The sequence below is a fragment of the Solea senegalensis genome, linkage group LG2, assembly GCF_019176455.1.
Source record: "Solea senegalensis isolate Sse05_10M linkage group LG2, IFAPA_SoseM_1, whole genome shotgun sequence".
In the NCBI taxonomy this organism is placed as follows: Eukaryota; Metazoa; Chordata; class Actinopteri; order Pleuronectiformes; family Soleidae; genus Solea; species Solea senegalensis.
Genome location: NC_058022.1, coordinates 20,220,828 through 20,241,527, shown reverse-complemented (window position 1 = coordinate 20,241,527; position 20,700 = coordinate 20,220,828). Strand labels below are relative to the sequence as shown.

At 39.8% G+C, this 20,700-nt stretch overlaps 1 protein-coding gene across 4 annotated transcripts in view; it reads right to left on the bottom strand.

Moving 5' to 3' along the window:
* The window catches only part of il1rapl1a (interleukin 1 receptor accessory protein-like 1a), a 174,166-nt gene that overhangs the window by 54,470 nt on the left and 98,996 nt on the right, over positions 1–20,700 (bottom strand). For all 4 annotated transcript variants that reach the window (XM_044019149.1, XM_044019151.1, XM_044019150.1 and 1 more), the window contains exon 6: positions 6,993–7,067. In XM_044019149.1, coding sequence (XP_043875084.1) covers positions 6,993–7,067 — 75 coding nt within the window. The remainder of the gene's footprint in view (positions 1–6,992; positions 7,068–20,700) is intronic.

Below are 20,700 nucleotides of genomic sequence, written 5' to 3'. Positions count from 1 at the left end.
TGGCAAGACCAACAGTGTGATTCATAGATTATGTGAGACATATACCTTTATATACCATATATACAATATGCCTCTCTGTGTTATGAGGTCAATGGTCTGTATTTATATACTGTAGCACTTGATGACCACTCAAATCTGCTTTACACTACATTGTTTGCCATTTACCCATTCACTTACACAAAGCACATCTATGCGTAACACATTTTCTATGACTCATCTTTCATACCAATTCACACGCACAGCCGTCAGGAGCAAAAGTGGGGTTAAGTGTCTTGCCCAAGGAAACAGCCAGGAATCCAACCCATAACCTTTTAGTTGTAAGACGACTCACTCTACCACTGAGCTACTGTCGCCCCATGTGTCGCCCAAGGTGACAGTGCCGTAAGTCTGCATTAGTCAAATATGTAGAAATGTTTGCAAATTCTGCAAAACTAGGACCCAAATTCAGATACGTTTGACACAAAACATAACCTTTAAAATTGATAATAGAAAAAACTAAAACAGCTCCTGGAGAGCACAGAGACTAAATACACATGGTAGAAACCTAATGAGACATATCTCATAAGTCATAGGTGAATCACATCAGGCAATCACAAAGGCAGAAACAAACAGAAAAACAGGAACAAATAACTCAAAGCACAGTTCAACAATAATCAATGCTCATTTCATATATTCCCTGTTTCCTGGACTTGATAGCACACAGGCTCAGTTCACCAGAGAGTTGGGTTTTATTAAACATGCAAAGGGCAGACAAAAGTGAGAATGTTTGATAAAAAGTAAAAGTGCTGTGGAGAGAACACAGGGAAGAAACATCAATGAATGGCTAACATCAATGAATGGCTAACATCACTAATTCATTTTTTCCGATTTTTCTTCATTTACCCTCTCTGTTCCTGATTCTGGTGCCGATAAGGTCCATTAAAACCAGCAGTGCTGGACACACAGTGGAAACTGCAGCCACTTTTAGACGGTGCCTAAGGGCTTGACGTCAGCTTGGTCCTTCTGAGAAAAATAACCGGCTCCTTATGAATCGAGCCTGGGTTTACATACCACTGTGAAGTATTTAACTGTAAATTCACAGTAAAATTACTGGCTGCAAGTAGCTTTTCTTTCACAGCTGTGTGTATGTTTACAGTAAATAACTGTGTGCCTTAGATACTGCACATTCACAATAACTCCAAAAATATTGTATATCACAGTAAAAGGCTTATGAAATAATGATGTCATTTATTGTGAAATTTATAGTTAATTAGTTATAGTTAAAGCCTGTGAAATCCTGGAACAGTGTATGGTGGCCCAAAAATACTGAGGATTCAAGATTGTTCATTTGATATTTGTATGCACAAGTTTTTTTTTGAGAAAAAAATTACGAGTAAACAAAGAAAGAAGCTATGCGTAATCTGTGCACACATAAAAAAAGTAAGTTCAAAATGTATAAAATACTACAAAATACAAGAAAATAAAATTTATATACGCATTGCAGCATACAGTTATCACACCTGTCTAGACATGGCATGCCAGGTATTCACATTATCGTGATACAGATCTTACAAATCAGTAAATTATGATAATTACCACAATAAACTGATTAAATCAAACAGTGTGTATAGCTTGAAAGATAGTGTTTAAGAAACTGGTTAATTGTGGGTTAACACACAATAATGAGTTTAGGGGAATTTGCAAAAGTTTTGCATCATATCAGCTTTTTATCCACAAAATATTCTCTCAATGTCAGCCTTGCCTCTATTCTGGAGCAACATTAGAGTGCCACATACAGGCCTGGAATACATACATCGGAGTTAATCATTATTTTAAGGGGATTTCAAGACATTTCTTGAAATTACGTGATGTTTACAGAAAACCTTTTAAAAACAAAAAAGAAAAAGTTCTGTTTCTGTAACAGAAACATTTTATCAAATCTGAGGCAAAGCAACATACAGTATGTTACTGTTTATGCATACAAATGATATTGATATTTATTCAACATTTGTATAATTGATATTGAGGAAAGTTATATTGCAATATGTATTGCTATTGAATTATTGCTCAGCCCAAAGTTCACGCTTTTCTAGAATTCTCTCACAAGCCTCACTGCTGTGGTGAGCTACGTGGAGGCAGCAATAAACAAGCAGCTGAATGCGATGCACAGCGGGCCGTTGTGTCAGTCTTCACTGCCCGCTATGTGGTCCTGTGTCTGTCTCTCCCTCTGTGCATTTTCTCATTCCCTGCTTTTCTCGCTCTCCCTTCACTGCGAGGCTCGTGTAGAGGCCCTGTTAGTTCATTTATCATACTGCACACTCCTGCTCTCAGCCCCGTAGACTCAGTGATTAATGACGACCGTTCACACACTTAAACATTTAGCTTTGTTTCGCTGACATACTAGTTACCATACTGGTCACCATGGGTTACTTAACTGCTAGGTCACTACGGGACTGCACCAAATTGAATGACGACACAAGGAATCAGTTGCTTGTATTTGCAGCGTGACCTTTAAGGGATTTCAATGGATTTTTTTTTGTATAAATATGTAATTTTTTAGAAACATATTTCCTGCTCAGAGAGCCAAATGACAGACCTCTTTATCTTGGCAGTCCTCAAAAATATAATGACATGCATTTGACGTGCTCTGTCTCTGTATTTTGGTATATGTAATACAGTAGAACAGTGGATTGTGCTTTAAATGCATTATTTTGAATCACGAGACACAAAAATCAAAATATGTAAGATGAGATGTTGAATTGGAATGAAAGAGTGAGTGTGTCACAATGTGAGCGAGAGAGAAAAGGGACAGAGAGTAATTCAGTGGAGTGAGAAGAGAAGAGAAGAGAAGAGAAGAGAAGAGAAGAGAAGAGAAGAGAAGAACCACTTCACCCAATTTAGGGAAGTCAGCTCCCCAATGATGAATCCTTAAATCTTCATGCAGGGTCAACAGGAGAGGCAGTGATGGTGAAAGAGAGGTGAGGGATAAAGGAACAAACAGCAAACTTGAAGGTGATGGCAAGAACACGGACAAGACATTGTCCAAGCACAGAGACAGTCATAAATCATATATGAGTTTGTCTAAAACACTGAAAAAACCAGCAGTGTCAGCATCTGTCAGTGTCAGTCGATTACAGATGGTTACTGACAATGTTCAGTCAGAACATGAGTGCAATGACTGGGTTTGTGTCTCTTCACAGCCTATTTTAAAATCAAGTAGGTTTAAGAGTCCTGCTCTCTGGAATAATGGATTCTAATTCCTTTCCACTAGAGTGCACCCATCTGCTGGCTTTGGGGGACAGTAAAATCCTCTATCAGTTACAATTATCCCACGGTTAGTGAGGACTGTGTGTGTGTATGTCGTATCCAGCACAGGACTTGTGGGGGTGTATGCATATCAGTGTGTGTATGTTTGTGTGTGACAGAGAGAGCTATAGACAAACAGAGAGGTGCTCAAAGTGGAGTGCTGCGTAAGCATTCAGTTGAATCTCTCCACCCTCTGGGACTGCGAATCCATGACAAATGATCCTGAGGGAATCATCATCGAGTCAGTGACTGAATATGCATGTATACGTGTGTACATGTCTTCATTAGGCTGTGAGGATGGATTTTGGTTCAAACCTTTGGACATTATTTTAGCAGGTCCTCACGTTAAAGAGCCTTTTGAGCTTGAAGGGTAGAATAGATATAGGTAAAGGTTTCGGGATTAGAGGCTTGGGTATGAATTATATATATGATTGTCCGTAGAAGTATAGAGGGACAAGTGTGTATGTGTGTTTTCTGGCATAAACACTGACCTTGTCATGAGACCCAAACCTGGTCCTAATGAGGCTGAACCTAATTTCTGAGGAACTGGTTCAATTAAGGGCTACTATTTGAATATGTGAGATAATGTTTTGTTTAGGCTGTCCAAATGAATGGAAATCAATGCAGTGTCCTGAAGTACAGCTAAGAAAACCAGTGTGTGTGTGTGTGTATTTTAAATGTATTGTATGACATGTAATATGTCACATAATATAAGTGTGCACATTCCTCCCTAGCAGAAAGAGCCATATTCAAACCCCGCAATATGAATCATCCTCCTGTTCTGGAATAAGTGCAAGTGGACTGCACCAACTCACCACTGGGGGACACTATTAAATCTGGCACATAAAAAAAACTTGGATGGCTGACAAAATCCAAGCCATCTTACACAACCTTGATTTGGTCTCCTTTGGAAGCTACAGAGAAAATGTCAAGTTGGCCAAAAGTAATATTTGAAGGCTTGCTCTCCCCATTTGCACAGTCACACATCCCTGGGGACTCATGAAGCCCTGTATAGCCTTGTACATGTGATGAGAGCAGCACCACACACACACACACACACAAACACGCACATGCACACACACACACACACACACCCCGCTGGTTGATGGTGGATTTGTGGTTCGGTGAAGATCTGGAGCTCAGGGATTTTGGGTCATTGGGCAGAGACGTGCAACAAGACCTAAGAAGACGGGATACTCTTGACAAGACAACCCTCCTCTGAGACAAACAAACACCCTCTGATACTGCTGTCTCCTTTTCCGTCTTCCCGTCCTTATCTCTGAGACTCCTCTAGCATGACCACTCTGATGCCATCAGTCTTTTGCTTTCAATTTCATGGACTTCAGCACTCTTCACTCAGCACCATCCAGTTATTTTCCTTTACATCCCAACTACGTGTCCTCTGGGAGAGTTTATGTAACATATGTTTTTTATTTATGTCTCTGCTAGTGTCTAGTGTGTAAAGTCGGCTCTGATGGCGTCTGTCTGAAAAGCTGCACTGGTTGCAGCAGCAGCAGCAGCAGCAGAGGAGATAAAGTTAGTCTATGTGTAGCAGTGTGGCAGATTTATGGCTGTGATTTTACTGCCCATCCACTGGCCTCCACTGGATCCCATCTCTCCTACTGCTCTCTCTCTATCTCTCTCGCTCTCTTCCTCTCTCCATGACCAGCCTCTCTTCTGGCTTCCATAAATCTGCCATGTTGCTCAATAAACCTGCTTAGGGCATGACTCAACAAATATTAAGGAAGAGGAGAATAAATAAATAAGCTAAATAAAAGAGAAACTCTTGTCTCGTTGGAGAGACAACTTTTCTGGCCACAAAATGAAGACCCGCTTGTAAAATATTTACCCCAGTGTCTTTGTGCCTTTGTAACTCTGCAGGTGTAGTCTATGGGGACACACTATATGACATCAACTGCACATTTTCTTCCCTTTTTTTTATACTATTGTAGTAAAGCCCCAGAGTACCATCATTTTAGAAGATCAGTCATTGGGAGTGCTAGTGTGTGAAAATGATTGTGGAATGAATTATGTGGTGCAAAGTTGCAAGTATAAAAGCTGCCATTATGATGCCTCCTTGATAATTTCCATTTAGACTTAAAGGAACGGTCTGCCAGAAATGCAGAAATGTGTTAAGTCATAAAATGGCCACATTTGCACACGTACCCTACTATACCATGATGAATCAGAGATTAAGGAAACATGTTCAGTTGTAATACTAGCTTCACTGATAACAATGGTACAGCCAGTATACAATTTATAGATACAATATGTGACATGTCTGCATAAAAATATCTAATCTGATGAGAAGCTACGTTACGTATTTTCACGAGCAGTGGACTTTACTAAAGCTAAAACATTTCCTATTCAAGGTAATAACGTGCACTTTTCCATCTATGCTGTAACTCCTGGGACAAACCCCCTATGAAACATCAAAGTGAGGGAGGAAGTATTTGGTGGCACTAGTTAGCCAGTGTGTTGTATTTCATTGTCCATTGCAATGCGTTCTGCCGCTGATGCTCTCACCATGAAACACAAACGCACAGAGGAATGTGTTAGAGAACCATTCCCATGATCCTTTGCTGCTCATCAAACAACGTCTTCTCTAGCATCAGTAACTGTATAGTGTGTGTTCAAATTGTATGTTATAGTCAATAACGCAGCTAGAGGTGAGACAATTAGTTGTATCACTGTTGATGTCTAAAGGCCTTTAGATAAACGTCAAATGAGCAATTTGGGAGTTTAAAATATATGCATATTTTTCACGTATTTATTATTAAACTGTCCCCTTCATCAACCAACACACACTCACAGCCGACATAAGACCGAGGAGGCTTTAAATAACTGTGAGCCAACCCCTTCCTCAAAATCGAGTGGAATCAAGATACAGACGACACATATAGCAGAAGCCTCCACTGTGCAACCTCTTCATGCATAAGAATGCCGACATGTGAGGTTGTGCTTGTCAGTTTATCAAGAGCAGCAATTTTTCACTCTTGATCAGCCAACCGTGAAGGTATTTTAAATGAACTGTACCTGGGTTCCAACTGCATCAGTAGCGTCGGATAGAAGACAAAAGGTAGTTGCTCAGTGAGTCATCGTACCCCCTTTGTCTCTGTCCTCACCCCTTCTCTTTCTGTCACATACTCAATCCAGTCCCTCTCTGCTTCCCAGACCTCTCAGTCTTATCCCATTGGCTTCACCATGACAGACACATTAGCCATTCACAGAGCGGCACACACCATGTGGACTGCGGACTGTGCCCAGAAATCAAGCAATATGCTGTCACAGAAAAAAACGACACAAAACAAAACAAATAAACACAACCACATGCATATGGCCACTCACGCACGTATGCACACGCGATAGGCCCAACGTGACCCCGAGTCAATGAAGACAAACAATGCCAACAGAAAGCGGCTGCCTCTCCATGTGGCGAGTCAGTGTATGGAACTCTGGCACCATATGGGCTCTCCATTGTTGACAAAACAGCCTTAGGGACATCAGCACTGTCCATTTGCATATATAGGAAACGCTCACAGTCTTTTTTTTCAGTTTTGGTTTCTTCAGCAAATAATAGTGCAGTCATCAATCTGCATTCATTGCCTAGATGTGTGTTGAACATGAACATTTCATTTTCACTTTCTGTCTTTTGGACAAACAAACAGAAGTGATTGCAGCAAGAGGAAATCCCATGATGCTCTTACCTAGCTGCAGCTCCATATTGCTAATCTTGTTTTCCGAGGGAAACAGGATCTTTGGTGGCTTGTCAGTCAAAGGAGCTGAAAAAGAGAAAAGACAATTTGAATATTATATGAGACAAACCAACAATAGCTGCAGAAGAACAGTTAGAAATCCAGTGTCTTTGTTCCCATATCCTCCTCTTCTACTAAAACCCCTCAGATTTAAACGTATTTGTTTGCTGAAAATACAAACGATATCTCCTACAAATAGATGACACTCCTTGGTTCTTGCATCTTGAACCCATATGAGTCTCCAGTGTCTATAAATCTTCGTTTTTATTTGTCTGACCTACTTCTTATCATAAACAAATTTCTGTGTTGCCAAGAACAAGACTATTTAATTTGCATGAGTGCTATGGTATTTTCAGAGCCATCATGGAGTGTGTGTGTTTGAGGGAGAGGGAGTAGCTGATTCGCTAATGATGCTAATCAACCATATAGTGGATGTCAGTGCTGCAGAACTCGCTCCTTGAGGGAAATGCAGCAGATTCACTGTTGAAAAATGTGTTTGTGTGAGGGATTGTGCTCTTTTGGGTTAAAGGGTAAAGAAACCAGAGAGTGGGTCTTGTATGTACATGACAGAGCAGTAACACAAGGAGGGAGACATGGAAAAGCTGTGACCTAGGAGGTAACCAACATCATGAAGGTGACAACAGACAGAGAGCAAGGGAGAAACAGCAGGGCAACGAGCACTGCACAACAAGTTAGAGACATGCTATTGTGATGGAAATATTCTCTATCATAATTAGACAGTGGCACACTGGACTATACAGCAGACCACAGCAGTCAAATAAATACAGGGGCGTTGTCATGACGTCACAAGGAAGTTATAAATATAGACTGGTTGCTGTATAAAAATGAACACATAGTAAGTAGCAGTTAGCCACCAGGGGGCGACTCCAGTGGTTGTAAATAGGACTTCATTGGAATGAAAGCCTACCTAATTTCTAACACAATAGACATTTTCCTGAAGAGTGAATGATTGAACTGTTAGTTTCAGGTCATCTTCAGTAGGACATGATGTTAAATGATGTTCCCATTTAAAGGAAAACAGATGATCAACTACAGCACATATCAGCGGACATCCGGGTGATTGACAGCTAGTATCAACCAATAAGTGGTAAGAGGTGATGTCTGTGAATTTTTGGTATCAACAACTGTAAAGGCTCTGATCAGATCACAAACCACAAGGTACTGTACACATTCTTTCCTTATCACTTTGCGTTTGGTGTATTTGGTGATTCAACCCGACCTTTATTGCTTTGCAATTTCACCACAAGGAAAAATGGTGGATGTTCATATCATGATAACTGACAATTTTCTGCTAGAAAGCACCACAAGTCAAGAGATAAAAACATGGAGTTTATCGGAATAAAATAGGTTAGACATATGGTGGAGTGTTTTGGCCTTTAAAGAAAACATCTCTCTGTGTGGTGATTGTATTTATTGAAGGTAATAACCCTATGAATTACATTTTACATAAGGTGAGATAGGAAGGGTACAACCTTGACTGCATGTGTGCGTAGCAGCACAGAAACAAAAGACAAGCGAGCGCAGATAATGTATACAATCAGCACACAGTGAAGCAAGCAACACAAATCTGCACTTCTTGAACCATCTGTGAAAAAGAAAAAAACAACAACGTTTTTATCACATAAGAACAGCAGACCTTTCAGGCACGTCTAATTATTAAGCGGTGAATTTGCACAGGCAGCTAATTTAGACCAGTTTGAAGCCGGGTGCTTTCATTAAGCTGTTTCCTTAGAGTGTCCTCACAAGCCCTCTTCTTTTGGCTTTATTATAAGACTTCTTTAACAAGCTGTTTGAAAGCCCTGCTCTGTGTTAGTGTCTGTATTCAGGAGAAACAAGCCATGGTGATGTGCTTGTGACTCATTCTGCACAAAGAGTGTGGTCTTGTCTGGAGTGTATGTGTGTGGTCGTCTTTAATAATTACTCAAGCTGTCAGAGGGATGTGTTCATGTGTGCTGATGCACATCGAAGTGTTAACACGTATGACGTGCACATCAGCATAGTGGGTTTTGATCAGATGTCCTGTAGCACCTGCTGGTATGTAAATACTAACAGAGAAGCACAGTGACATCTTTGAGAGGGGCGGTCACAGGCTTTTAGGCACAACTGTTTGCACTCTTAATAGGTAATCACACAGCACAAATTACACTAGATACTGATACAATTTTAATTACATATCAAACTGCTATACATAATTACACAATGGGTGATCCTATACCTAATTATGCACTAAGCAAACAAATGAGGACAAGCTGTGGATGGGAGTCAAAAGGGGAAGCAGATGTGGTAAGGAGAGCACAGATAGGAGGCAGACATCAGTCGAGACGCAGCACTGTTGAAATAGAAAAGAATAAAACAGGAGGGAAAATGGAAAGGGAAATTTATAAAGCTAAAGTGAAGCAGTCACGAAACATGCTCCCCCTCATTTTGGCATGCCACGCTTGCTTCTGAAAATCTCATTATCTTAATTACCACTCCTTTATGGGAAATACATCAATTATCATGGTTCCAAGCGGTGTGGTGATGATGGGGGTATTTGAAATGTGAAGGATTGTGAGCAACTCCTGACAAAGGCAAGAGTCTCTGCGTTTCATTAGCAGGCAAAGTCTTAAAACTAAGCAATGGCAGACAAAACAGGTAATTAAACATGCAAATTTGGTATTTGGTGGGCTGTTTTGTTTTTCCTATTTCTAAATAAATATATATATTTCCAAAGTTGAGGCTACCCCAACTGCAATTCAAAAAGACTTGGATCAAAGAATAAGACTGATTCTTAACCAATGTTTTGTTATGACAGTATTACGATCAATTCAAGGGTCCTTCTAAATGGTCAGTTTGCTGGGGGATCAAACCACCAACCCTGAAATGAATGGTCAGTCCTTTCCACCTGGGAACATAATCCCCCACACAATCAGATTTTGCAAATAAATTATCACCGTATTAAATGATGCAGAAACTGAAACTTTGCTTATAGACCGTGGAGAAAGTTCTCTGTGTTCATGCTCTGGAAAGTGTTTCTTAATTGGCACTGTGCAGATATGACAAGGTATGACAGTGTTCTTTGCAGAGGACCAGGAACACTCGGTGGATATGCTTGTGCAAGCATACGATATGAGCAGTGATTCAGCATAAAACTGATGTTCAAGTGTCCACATGGCAGAAACGTTCTCTACAACCAACTAGGCCAAATTCATTTCAGGAGGTGACATGTGACAGTGGAGCTGCAATCCTTTATGTGGTGATGGATGCAACCGGCTTGGTATATAAGTTCCAGTGTGACACCTCTATCGCCCCCCTGTGGACTTCAGAGTCATTACCATTATTATCATTGTCCTGAATTAACTACTTTTGTCAGTTGCAGTCACAGGTAGATTGGTACATACAGGCACATAGTCAGGCAGTTGGTTAGGCGACGGCTGTTTGTGGAGCATGTACTCTCAATATCAGATGATTTTGTGAGAAGCTAAAATTGCGATCGTGAAAAGAAGTACGATTAGGGACCAGGTTTATGTTTCTTGCTTTACTTAAGCTGTGACGCAAAATGCATCATCCTGTGTGAACTGCTATGCTGAGAAATACAGAGAGAGTCATGTGGAGCAGACCGACTTAATTAGTACCGTTTGAACTCATTTGGCAAAGGTTTGAATGTAACAAACATTTGTTTGTATTCAAAAGTGAGGCACGACAGCTTTACGGAAGTTGTGACATATGGAGTGGGAAATGTTTGTGCCTTTGCTTATGAATAATTGTATGAAAATGTAGGATGTAGTGAGTGTAACATTTAAAACAGCTGCATAACTGCATTTGTGTTTTCAAAGCCCGAGAGCGTTTGACACATGAGAGCTGGTATAAAATAACTACACTACTTCACCATGAGTAGGTTTGGAGCACTGCTGAGGGGAGACTAAGTCAAACTTTGTGTGCATGGTGTGTGTGTGTGTGTGTGTGTCCGCCCATTTGCAGGCCTAAATGGATGCATTAATACAGGGTAGAACTCTGTGGATATAGGCTTTGTGATCAGTCATCCACAATCCCATTTATGCTTGGTGGCGGAAAAGCTCACTGGACTTTCCTGATGGATCATTCTGGTTGACTGACTGTAGGGAAACAGCAAATTAATGAATTAAGGATGGAACTGAGATATTTGGATCACTGCGCTTTTTCAGTTTATTGTCTCATTTGTTGGGGTCACTTTTGGGGATTTGGAAAAAAAAAATGCAGGCAAACTGGTAACAAAGGTAAAAGCAAGACTTTTTCCAAATGGGTGGATATGTACTCGCTTGCATGCCATATGGGCACACAAATGAGCACGGCACTTAAGTAGACACAGTTTGAGACATTCACACACATCCATGCATGGACAGACAAAGGATGAGACCTGAGGCCTGTACTGGTTTGAGGAAATTGACTCCCCAAACATTTATGGTATTTCACCGACAAAGGCAGTCAAACATTGAAGAAAAGGGGAATGAAAAAAAAAAAAATGGAGGAAGACTTGAGCAAACACAAAAGTCCTTGTGAGGATTGCTAAGCTTGACTAGATAAGTCTCAGTTCTCCTCTATGGCTGGCAAACTCCTGTGTTGTACGGCAGGAGATCACCATATATTAACAGTGACCTTCGTCTGTACTGTTGTCACCTTTGAGTCAGTTTCATTACATTGTTGATGGTGCAATAACTGTCCTGTATGATTCCCTTATAAAGTCACCTCTGAGTATGTGGAATTCAATTCTAGCTCTGACTGCTTCCCACATGAGAAAGGCGTAGCAGGGAGGTGGATGGTGTCATCCAGAGTGAGGTAATAAAAGCAATTATATTCATCTCGCTTCCCCACTGTGCACCACTATTGTGCACTCTAAGACTTCTGCCTCTGGCGAAACTGGAATATTTGAACATCAAAGCAACAGGCGTTTGCACTCCATCCTACAAATGTGGCTAGACAGCTTTTTGCATCACAGTCACATAATGGCTATCATCACCAAAAATGGCTTTTTTTTTGCCCAAGTGGACATACAATTCTGTCTAACAAAGAGGCTCTCAAATGAGACCATCACATAATGAAACATGGAAGTGATCATGCTGTTCAAAATGGAGCTTCCTGCTGTGACACCTCAATAATCCATTTCTCTGTAAAATAAAAATAAAATAAAAAGGGAATTAAAAGCCATTTTGTTGCTGAACTGGAGCACATGTTAACATATTAATTGGAACTACATGTGCATGTAACAATTCTTTACCTAATGTGTGATATGTGGGAACCAATTAAAGATGAGAAAAAAACAGGAGAAAGTGAACATGAAGTGAGAGTGATAGAGACATTATGACAGTATCAGATGCAGAGTGAAAGGGAACTGACTGAGAAAATGTGTTATTGATTGTTATGGTTTACAATCTAACAGGGCGTACAATACCAGGGCTTACAATAACAGGGCTGGGTGTTTCCATTTGCACACATGTGCAAACACAAGCCTTTGGCCACTTATAGTGGTCAGCATCTGATTGGTGCGATGCTCCTACTGCCCTAACTTCAACTTCCCCTCTTCACAAACTATTACTCTAAACTAAAGCATCCTCTTGAAATAGGCTTCAAATGGCTGCAAAAAGAAATGATCGATTAATTAAGGTCATAAAACACAATGTGCACTACTAATAGCATAACAGTTTTTGTCAAGCACGGCTGTCTGTGGAAGATGCGACACAAGTGACGACAATACGTAATAAACAGTGTCATTTGTCATTTAAAATCATCTGTCAAAAGAGACTAAAGACTTAACAGCTATCATTATTTTGTGGCATGAGAAACCTTCAGATTTTACTAAAGGTCTCAGACTGTCAAATATTGGATCCAGACCAACGCTAGCTTTCGTGCAGAATGATAAAGTATTATTCTCTTCTTAAGATGCTGCCTCATTAAGACTGTCTCCATTTATTCTAGCAGACTCTCAACAATGATAATATTTCCTGCAGCTTGACAGAATTACTTGCACTATATTAACAGCAAGAGGTTCAATTAAGAAGTCCAGGAATGTGAAGTGTTTGAAATGAATGAGGAGCATGTTTTATTGTTGAGGGAGGGAGAGAGAGAGAGAGAAGTGTCCTCAAGATTTACTAGTCTCCTCTGTACGTTGCAGAGAAAAATAAATGAAAAAACTTGTATGCATACAGGAATGTCTATAAACACTGCACAACTGAACAAAAACATGTTGGAGGGCTGATACACAAACACAGAATGACTTTGTCTCCTGATTTATTTCAAAGTAATTAAAGTTATACTGTCACAACAATAAATCTGATTAAGCCTTTAAGAAAGCATCTTCTTCAAATTTATAAATAGCTTCCACCACACACACACACACACACAACTTGCCCAATCATCTCTTTAAAATCCGCTGGGATCTGTGACACATATGGTTTGCTGCACTTTGTTACATCACAGGATGCAATATGATATTCCAGCATTAGAGAAGACACAAGAGAGTTCAAACCAGGTTTTTTTTTTTAACTTTAAACATACTATAAAACAAACACATCAAACGAGCTGATGAAACCACAGCACAGGCTGGAACTGTGCCTGTGTGCAAACTCTGCACAAGAGAACGCCAATCTGCATGTTCAAAACCCATTCAAGTGTGGGCATTCATCCATGTTAATGGAGACGCAACAAGGTGTGAGAGGAAGACAGCACACACTGCATGATTGTGATCTTCACAGTGCTACACACAAATAAAAAAAAAAAAACAACAAAAACAAAGCAGCAGAGCATGTGAGAATGTGTCTGCCTGTGAGTATGAAAAGAATTGGGAGGGTAAACCACAAGAAGCGCATGTATGTCTCTGTTTCACTGAACATTAGTGCTCCTTTGTTGCATATGAGGATAAGAAAACCAAGATGAAAGGGAAATGCAGGGTGGAAGTTGCAAGGACAGAAGAAAATTGATGTCAAAGGTATAGCAAACTTTTGTCAGAGTAAACAAAATGACTTGCAGTAGAACGTCAATATTCAATGATTGTATATTTGTTTCTTTTTTAAATATAAACTGAAGCAAGTGACAAACCTTCATGATGTCATCCACTAAGTAGGCAGCTATTTATAAGCAAATTGGCTTTTTACAACCAGAGACCACATTTGAATGAGCGGATGGAGCTGTGCATGAAATCTGTCAGTCACAACACAGCCACGCCTTAAAAGTACAACATAACATCATTTGTGACATCTGATGGTGAGATTGCAGAGCAATGCCAAGAACATCGGGGAACTATAGTGGCCTCCGCATACTAGAAAGGATGTAAAAACTCTGTCACATCTAATCTCCCACTCTCTCTGCAGTTTACCCCTTCTTTATTGATTTATGAATCAGGTTTATGTGGGCAGAGCAATTCTCCTTCATTTGTGTAGTAAGCTCCTGCTTCCAAAAAAAAAAAGCACGTCTGTTTGGGCTGCTGTAGAAACATAAGGTCAATGCAAAGCAAGAACCTTAACTTTTATAAAACCTACCTAAAAGCTACTAACATTACCAGTGGCATATTCACATTATGCCAGTAAAGTCATAAATTGAACACACTGGACAATATTCTACTGTGTCACGTATTTGACTTAAAATAAGAGCATGAGTCACAGAATGAACATCATCATGCTGTACTAAGAGAATACAGGTTTCATCATTGACATCACTCTTCACACTTTCATTATATACATGTGATCAAACAGATCTCAACATATCAGGAATGTTCTTGTCATAATGTGGTCCAGCTTGAATTCGAGGAGTGCTCACTCTGCAGTGTAATTCCGTGAACTGAAATGTCCCCAAAAGTACACACCGACTGACAAAAACAAAAAAACAAACAAAAAAACCCCTGAACACTCAACTTGAAATATCACTGTTGACCAAAAAGGTCTCTGGCTGATGATTCCAATCTCTGACTTGTGTGTGGGCGTAGCTTCACACAGTCTGCTTTGTGCCTTCTCTGAGCACAACAGCTCACTGCTTTCATCTGCCTCTGACTCTTAACCTCTCTTACTGTGGCTAAGTGTGATATTTTTTTGTTTTATTCCGTCTCACTAAGAAGTGTGGCTTTTTCTCCCCCTGTCATCTTTTCATCCTTTTACCACTGTTCCTCACTACAATATTTTTATTGTAACCTTCCAGTAAATCCTGCCAATTCTTTTCTTCACTTATGTTTCCACGGCAGCCTGCAACCAGCCATCCCCTGGCAGCTGTGTGTGTGTGTGTAAGGCTGTGAGGACATATTTAACATCAAAGCTATCTTTGTGAGGACATTTTGGCTGTTTCTAACAACTTTAAAAGGCTTTTTGAGGGTAAACTTGGTTTCAGGATTAGGATTAGGGTTTAAGTTAAAGGTAGGGTTGGAGATCCTGGAAAAGCTGTTTGAACAGGTACAATTTTGAATTCAAAAATTCAAGCCCCTTTCTTCAGACTTCCCTCCGAAGCCACACCTTGAGATCACAAGAATGCACATTGACCACAGATTCACGAGCACTGCGCGGCATAGGGAACTTTTGGTACTTTTCCAAAGCTGACTGACATTTTTCATTTTTGTCACAATGTGTTCATTAATTGGTTACAATCGGGTTGTGAAGAGGATTTTAAGCAATACAGTAAAAAAAATGTTCCAGAAAATGATCCGCCCCCCCTACTTAATGTAAGGGGCTGGAGAATGCATAATCTGTACCTCACTAAGAATGCTGTACAAGTGTGTTTGTGAAGTGCATCTTAGATATTATCACTGTGAACTGTTTGCGCTACACAGTTATTCCATTAGGCATTGGCTCACAAACAGCATGTACATGTTTAATAATGCACGCCGGTGGTGAACGTCTGCCAGTGTAAAAAAAAAAAAAACAACCTTTGCTACCTGGTGTTGCACAAATGGATTTGCACACACAAATGTGCACATGCAGAGATTTCGCTTCTGGAGGCTGCTGATACTTTCAAGCATTCTCACAACATACACACACTCTTTCCTGCCAGCCTCAGTTAACAGAATGCAGTGGTGGCGTGGTGATGAAGAAGTAATTCCAGCTCAATAAAACAATAAAATGTAGAATAAATACTCCTGTGTGGAGCTTATGCAGATAGGCATAATGGGACAACTCAACAAGAGAGTGATGTGATAGAGAGCATAAAGAAAACACTTTTAGACAAGACAGATATTGACCATCAACACACCCAGCAGCAAGTCTTATATGACAGGGGATAAGCTTTCTAATCACAGCCAATCTCTATGGGCAATTCAGAGGGAAGCCCTTATGGCTTGGTGTCCATTCTGTTACTCTGTCATAGCAGGAAGCCACGGTTAACCCAGACAACTGCAGGAGGGAGCTAAAGCAGGTGGATCCACACCCAAGGGCCAGGATTAACACAGTTTTGGCACATTACAATCAGCATGCACAGCATATAATCCAACTGGAAGCGCACATGTTTGTATGCATGTCTCCTTTTTTGTCATGCTGTAGCCTGAGGTCAATCCAGGTGTATAAACACAGGTAGGATGCCTGAGGTGGCACATAAAGATTTGAGATTTTAGGTGGGGAGCAGATAGGCAGCCTGCAGGGTCGCCTCACTGCCATCTGTTCCATCAGCTCCTTTTAACCCATCACCACAGCAACCTCAGCAGCCTGTAGAATACACTGTTTATGCTCATTAACGTACAATAACTGCGATGAATACACAAACTCACACAAGTCAAAACAATACATGTTTATATTACACTTCCCACACCTTGGATTTATAATGTTGTTTTAAGATGTTTAAAGCTCAAACCTGACCTGTGACCATATCTAATCACAATAGTGGTATTAGATTATAGGGTATATAATGTGAAATGTACTTATTATATCATTGCAAATCTAAGTCCAATAAAATTATGGCAATGTGCAATTTATCACTTGACATTTTGTTCCATTTATCACCTTGAAACCTATGACCCACCTTCAATTTATGGTTCCTATTTCCAAGTCTACCTTGCTAAGTCACACATTGTATATAGCTAGTATTCTGTCTTTGTTAACATGAACACATTTGTTGATATTGGTGTTATTGTCATGTTAATATAGTTTTCTTCTTGTTTCATATGTATTGTAACAAATGATAATAGAGTTAGAGATGGCACGAATGGGAAACCACCTGTACAAGCGCGAGCCCACACTAGACATATAGTATTTCAAACTTCTGAGTGTGTCAAACTCTGATCGAGAAAGGTGGACACAAAGAAAATTGACTACAATTCTATTTTTTATTTTTTATTTCATAAACATGAAACTAGGGTTGACTGCCTATAAAAATGAATCCAAATGATTTTTCCAGTGTTTTCCAAGTCATTAAATTAAAAAATGTAAATCAAAAATGACAATAGATTAAACTTCCTGCCACATCATCAACAGCATCAACCACAGAATAGGTGTGAAAACCCTTAACAATATAAGCTTTGGCTCAGCTTTTCATTACTTGTATGAAATTACCATATGATACTGTGTCCTGCAGTATTTCCTCCTTTGTCTATATTTATCTGTTTCCTTTGAACGGTTTGGGCAGGTTTTTAAACAACGCTGAAAAATGAAACTGATTCTTGGATGAATAAAGCAAATATGTCGTTATTCTACGAGGAAGAACTGCTTGTCAAATGATTTCTACATCACCCAAGAGAGGAGTAACAGTTAATTGGCACCATGTTGTTTTGGATAGGGCAGAAAATAGATTTTTGCTCACATAACACAGGTGGTAATGGTTGACTACAGCGTATGAGGACAACTGGCACCTTTCACTGTGAGGAAAGTATGAGGTGCAGCAGGAAAGGAAATGAGGAGGAAAGTATTGTGTCTGTCAGCAAAAAGCTTAGAGGACTACATCAGCTCCAGCTGAAGAGCACACGGGAATACTTCAGGGGATTTCTTACATGGAGCACGGATGTCCTCTTTCGATTGTCCGCTCCACTGCAGAGAAACACCAACTCCTTACTAATGGTTAAAGACTGTTTTCTCAAGAACAACAGCTTCAGCAAGTGCCCCAAAATTCTATGTGTGTTTTCAAGAGACAAAGGTGGTGTTATAAGAGGCCAACAAATGTCTGTCAGTAAAAGCCTTTTTTTTTTTTGTGACTGAAAAAGTGGGGTTTAGATGGGGTTTAGTGATACATCCAAAAATGTCATCACGAAAATTGTAATCAAGTGGATATCAATATTGTATTGAGTGATAGTTAAAAACTGAAAAAAAAATAAAAAATAACTGAAATTATATAGGGAAAGGTCAAAGGTCAGAAATCAAACCAAGGAGCTGAACTCACTGGATCCTGTATTTCGGTTTGTGTTTCTGTGTGAAAATGACAGTCCAGGATTTTAACCTGGGACTTTATAATTTACATTATAAGGACATTGCTGCTCTACTTGCATGTTGCCTTTTCACACAGAAACACAAACCAAAATCCAGTGGATGGTCTCCCAGACATCATGCCCACATGCAATACTTTCTGACGGGCACAAGATACTTTCTGGTGCGAAAGAGAAAGTATCTTGTGCACAGGAGAAACGTTTCATTTTTATGTTTTTTCCCCATGTCCCTTTAGGGCAGTAGTTCTCAATTATTTTCTGTCATGCCCCTCTAGAGGACAGACACTTTTTCATGCCCCCCCGAATTGAAGATGGACAAGGAAAAATGTATTGCAGGAGAACAAAATTGTGGCTGTTAGAGTACAAATCTTTGGCTCCAGAGTTTATGAACAACAAACAGATGGATTATTTAGTGGGTGAAAGAGAATGGCAGGACATGAGAATAATTGGACAGCTCGAGGCAAACAGTCGACGTACAGTAGTTACTTCTGAGATGAAGACAAGACACCTGTGAAGAAAGCACTCCCAACCGCCTATTAACCTGCTAACTTCTTATGGGGTGAGTTTTCATTAATGTTGCTCACCTACGTGTAGTGGTCATTCGATGTCACATCAGGGATTAAAAAAATGTTTTTCATGGTGGATGCTATCTTTTTTCGTTTTAAAATCGTTTTAAAATGCAAATGATATGCACATCAAAACTTCTGTTCGATCAGATGATCGTATTATTAGCTGCTATTAATATGAATAACAAACCAGCCTGATGTGCTTGAATAATGTGTGAATGACACAGCTTTGGTTATAAAGTATTGACTGTGATGCTAATGATTTAGCAACTAGCTGTGAGGTAGCACATCATCATCCACAGGATCAAACTCTTAAGTATATTACCTTTCTTGTTTTTTTCAATTTGATGACATTTAGATTCATATTTAATTTTATTTTTCTCTGGGAACCCCCTGGGACCTCTTCATAGAATCCTTGGGGTCCCTAGACCTGCTATTGATAACCATTGTTTAAACTACTACAATAGTTTCTGTCACTGACAGCTAGACTGGGAGGGGGTTGGACTATGTAAATGTGATGATACTGTCACTTGGCTCCCCAGGAGGTGTAATTCTTTGAGGCTAATATTCTCCTTTGAGGAGTGCCTACATTCAACACATATTCAAATATTTTCAGATTTCCACATGTTAGACATTGTTGGAAAGCTTAGAAATCACACTTGCAGAATCTCTAAATAACTCAAAATGTCCCTAGGGAGACTTGTTGCTGGTTTTTCCATGACTGGGCACATCTATCTGCATTGTTAGCAACTGTGGCTTCTTTATTGGCAGAAAATTGTTAACACTGAAGCAGTAAAACATTTCACATACAGTATAAGGAATATGTAACATTGTGTGTGCTAGATTCTGAAATCGTTCGAAATCTATGAAATACCCAGCCATATCAAACTGCAATCTTTTACCATAACATGAAAGCTGTATTGCATTACATTGATGTGTTGACTGATGCACTCCTTTTTAGACTTTTTTTTTGTTTTCTTTGAAACACAGGCCTCCCTGGTCAAACACCAGCTCCTCAGTTCAAATATTGCCAATGGCTTTCTTAGTCCACCTTTGTTTCCCTGGTACACAATTTCTGTCACTCTCTTGTCCAAACAGCTCCTCCCCTCCCTCACTCGGCTCTCAGCACACTTCTTGGCATTTTTCAAAATCAGGCATAGGGCAGAGTTAGCTTCAGAAGAGGGGGTTTAGTTGCCCTTTAAAAATGCCAAACCAATCCTGCCAGTTTTATTGTATTGTTTAACAGCTTTGGAAGATGAAAACAAGTGATGTCTTCCTGACAACACATGCATCAGATCAGAGAAAAAACACTTCCTTCATTTGTTGAGCAGGTCATACATTGACAGAACATTGGACTTTAATGATGACCAACTCTTTGCCAGACACAAACACATACAGTGCAACTAATGCAACATGAGAAACTCCCTCTGCTTATAATGTTAGAGCCACTACATATATAGTCCGTGCCCAATTCTAATGAGAGATTCAGTTGTCTGGTGTGTGACAGTCTATAGATTTCAATTGTATCCTACATCAAATAAGAGGCAAAACTCACACACATAAAATGCCCAAAATAGACTGTGGCATGTACACAGTAAACAACATATAGTATTATACAACCACTCTCAGTGGAAACCAGTAAGACACAAGTGATTGTCTTAACTGGCCCCTCACGATATTTTACCACATGACTCGTCATGAAGCTTCTCACATAACACAGTGCCAGGATGAGATC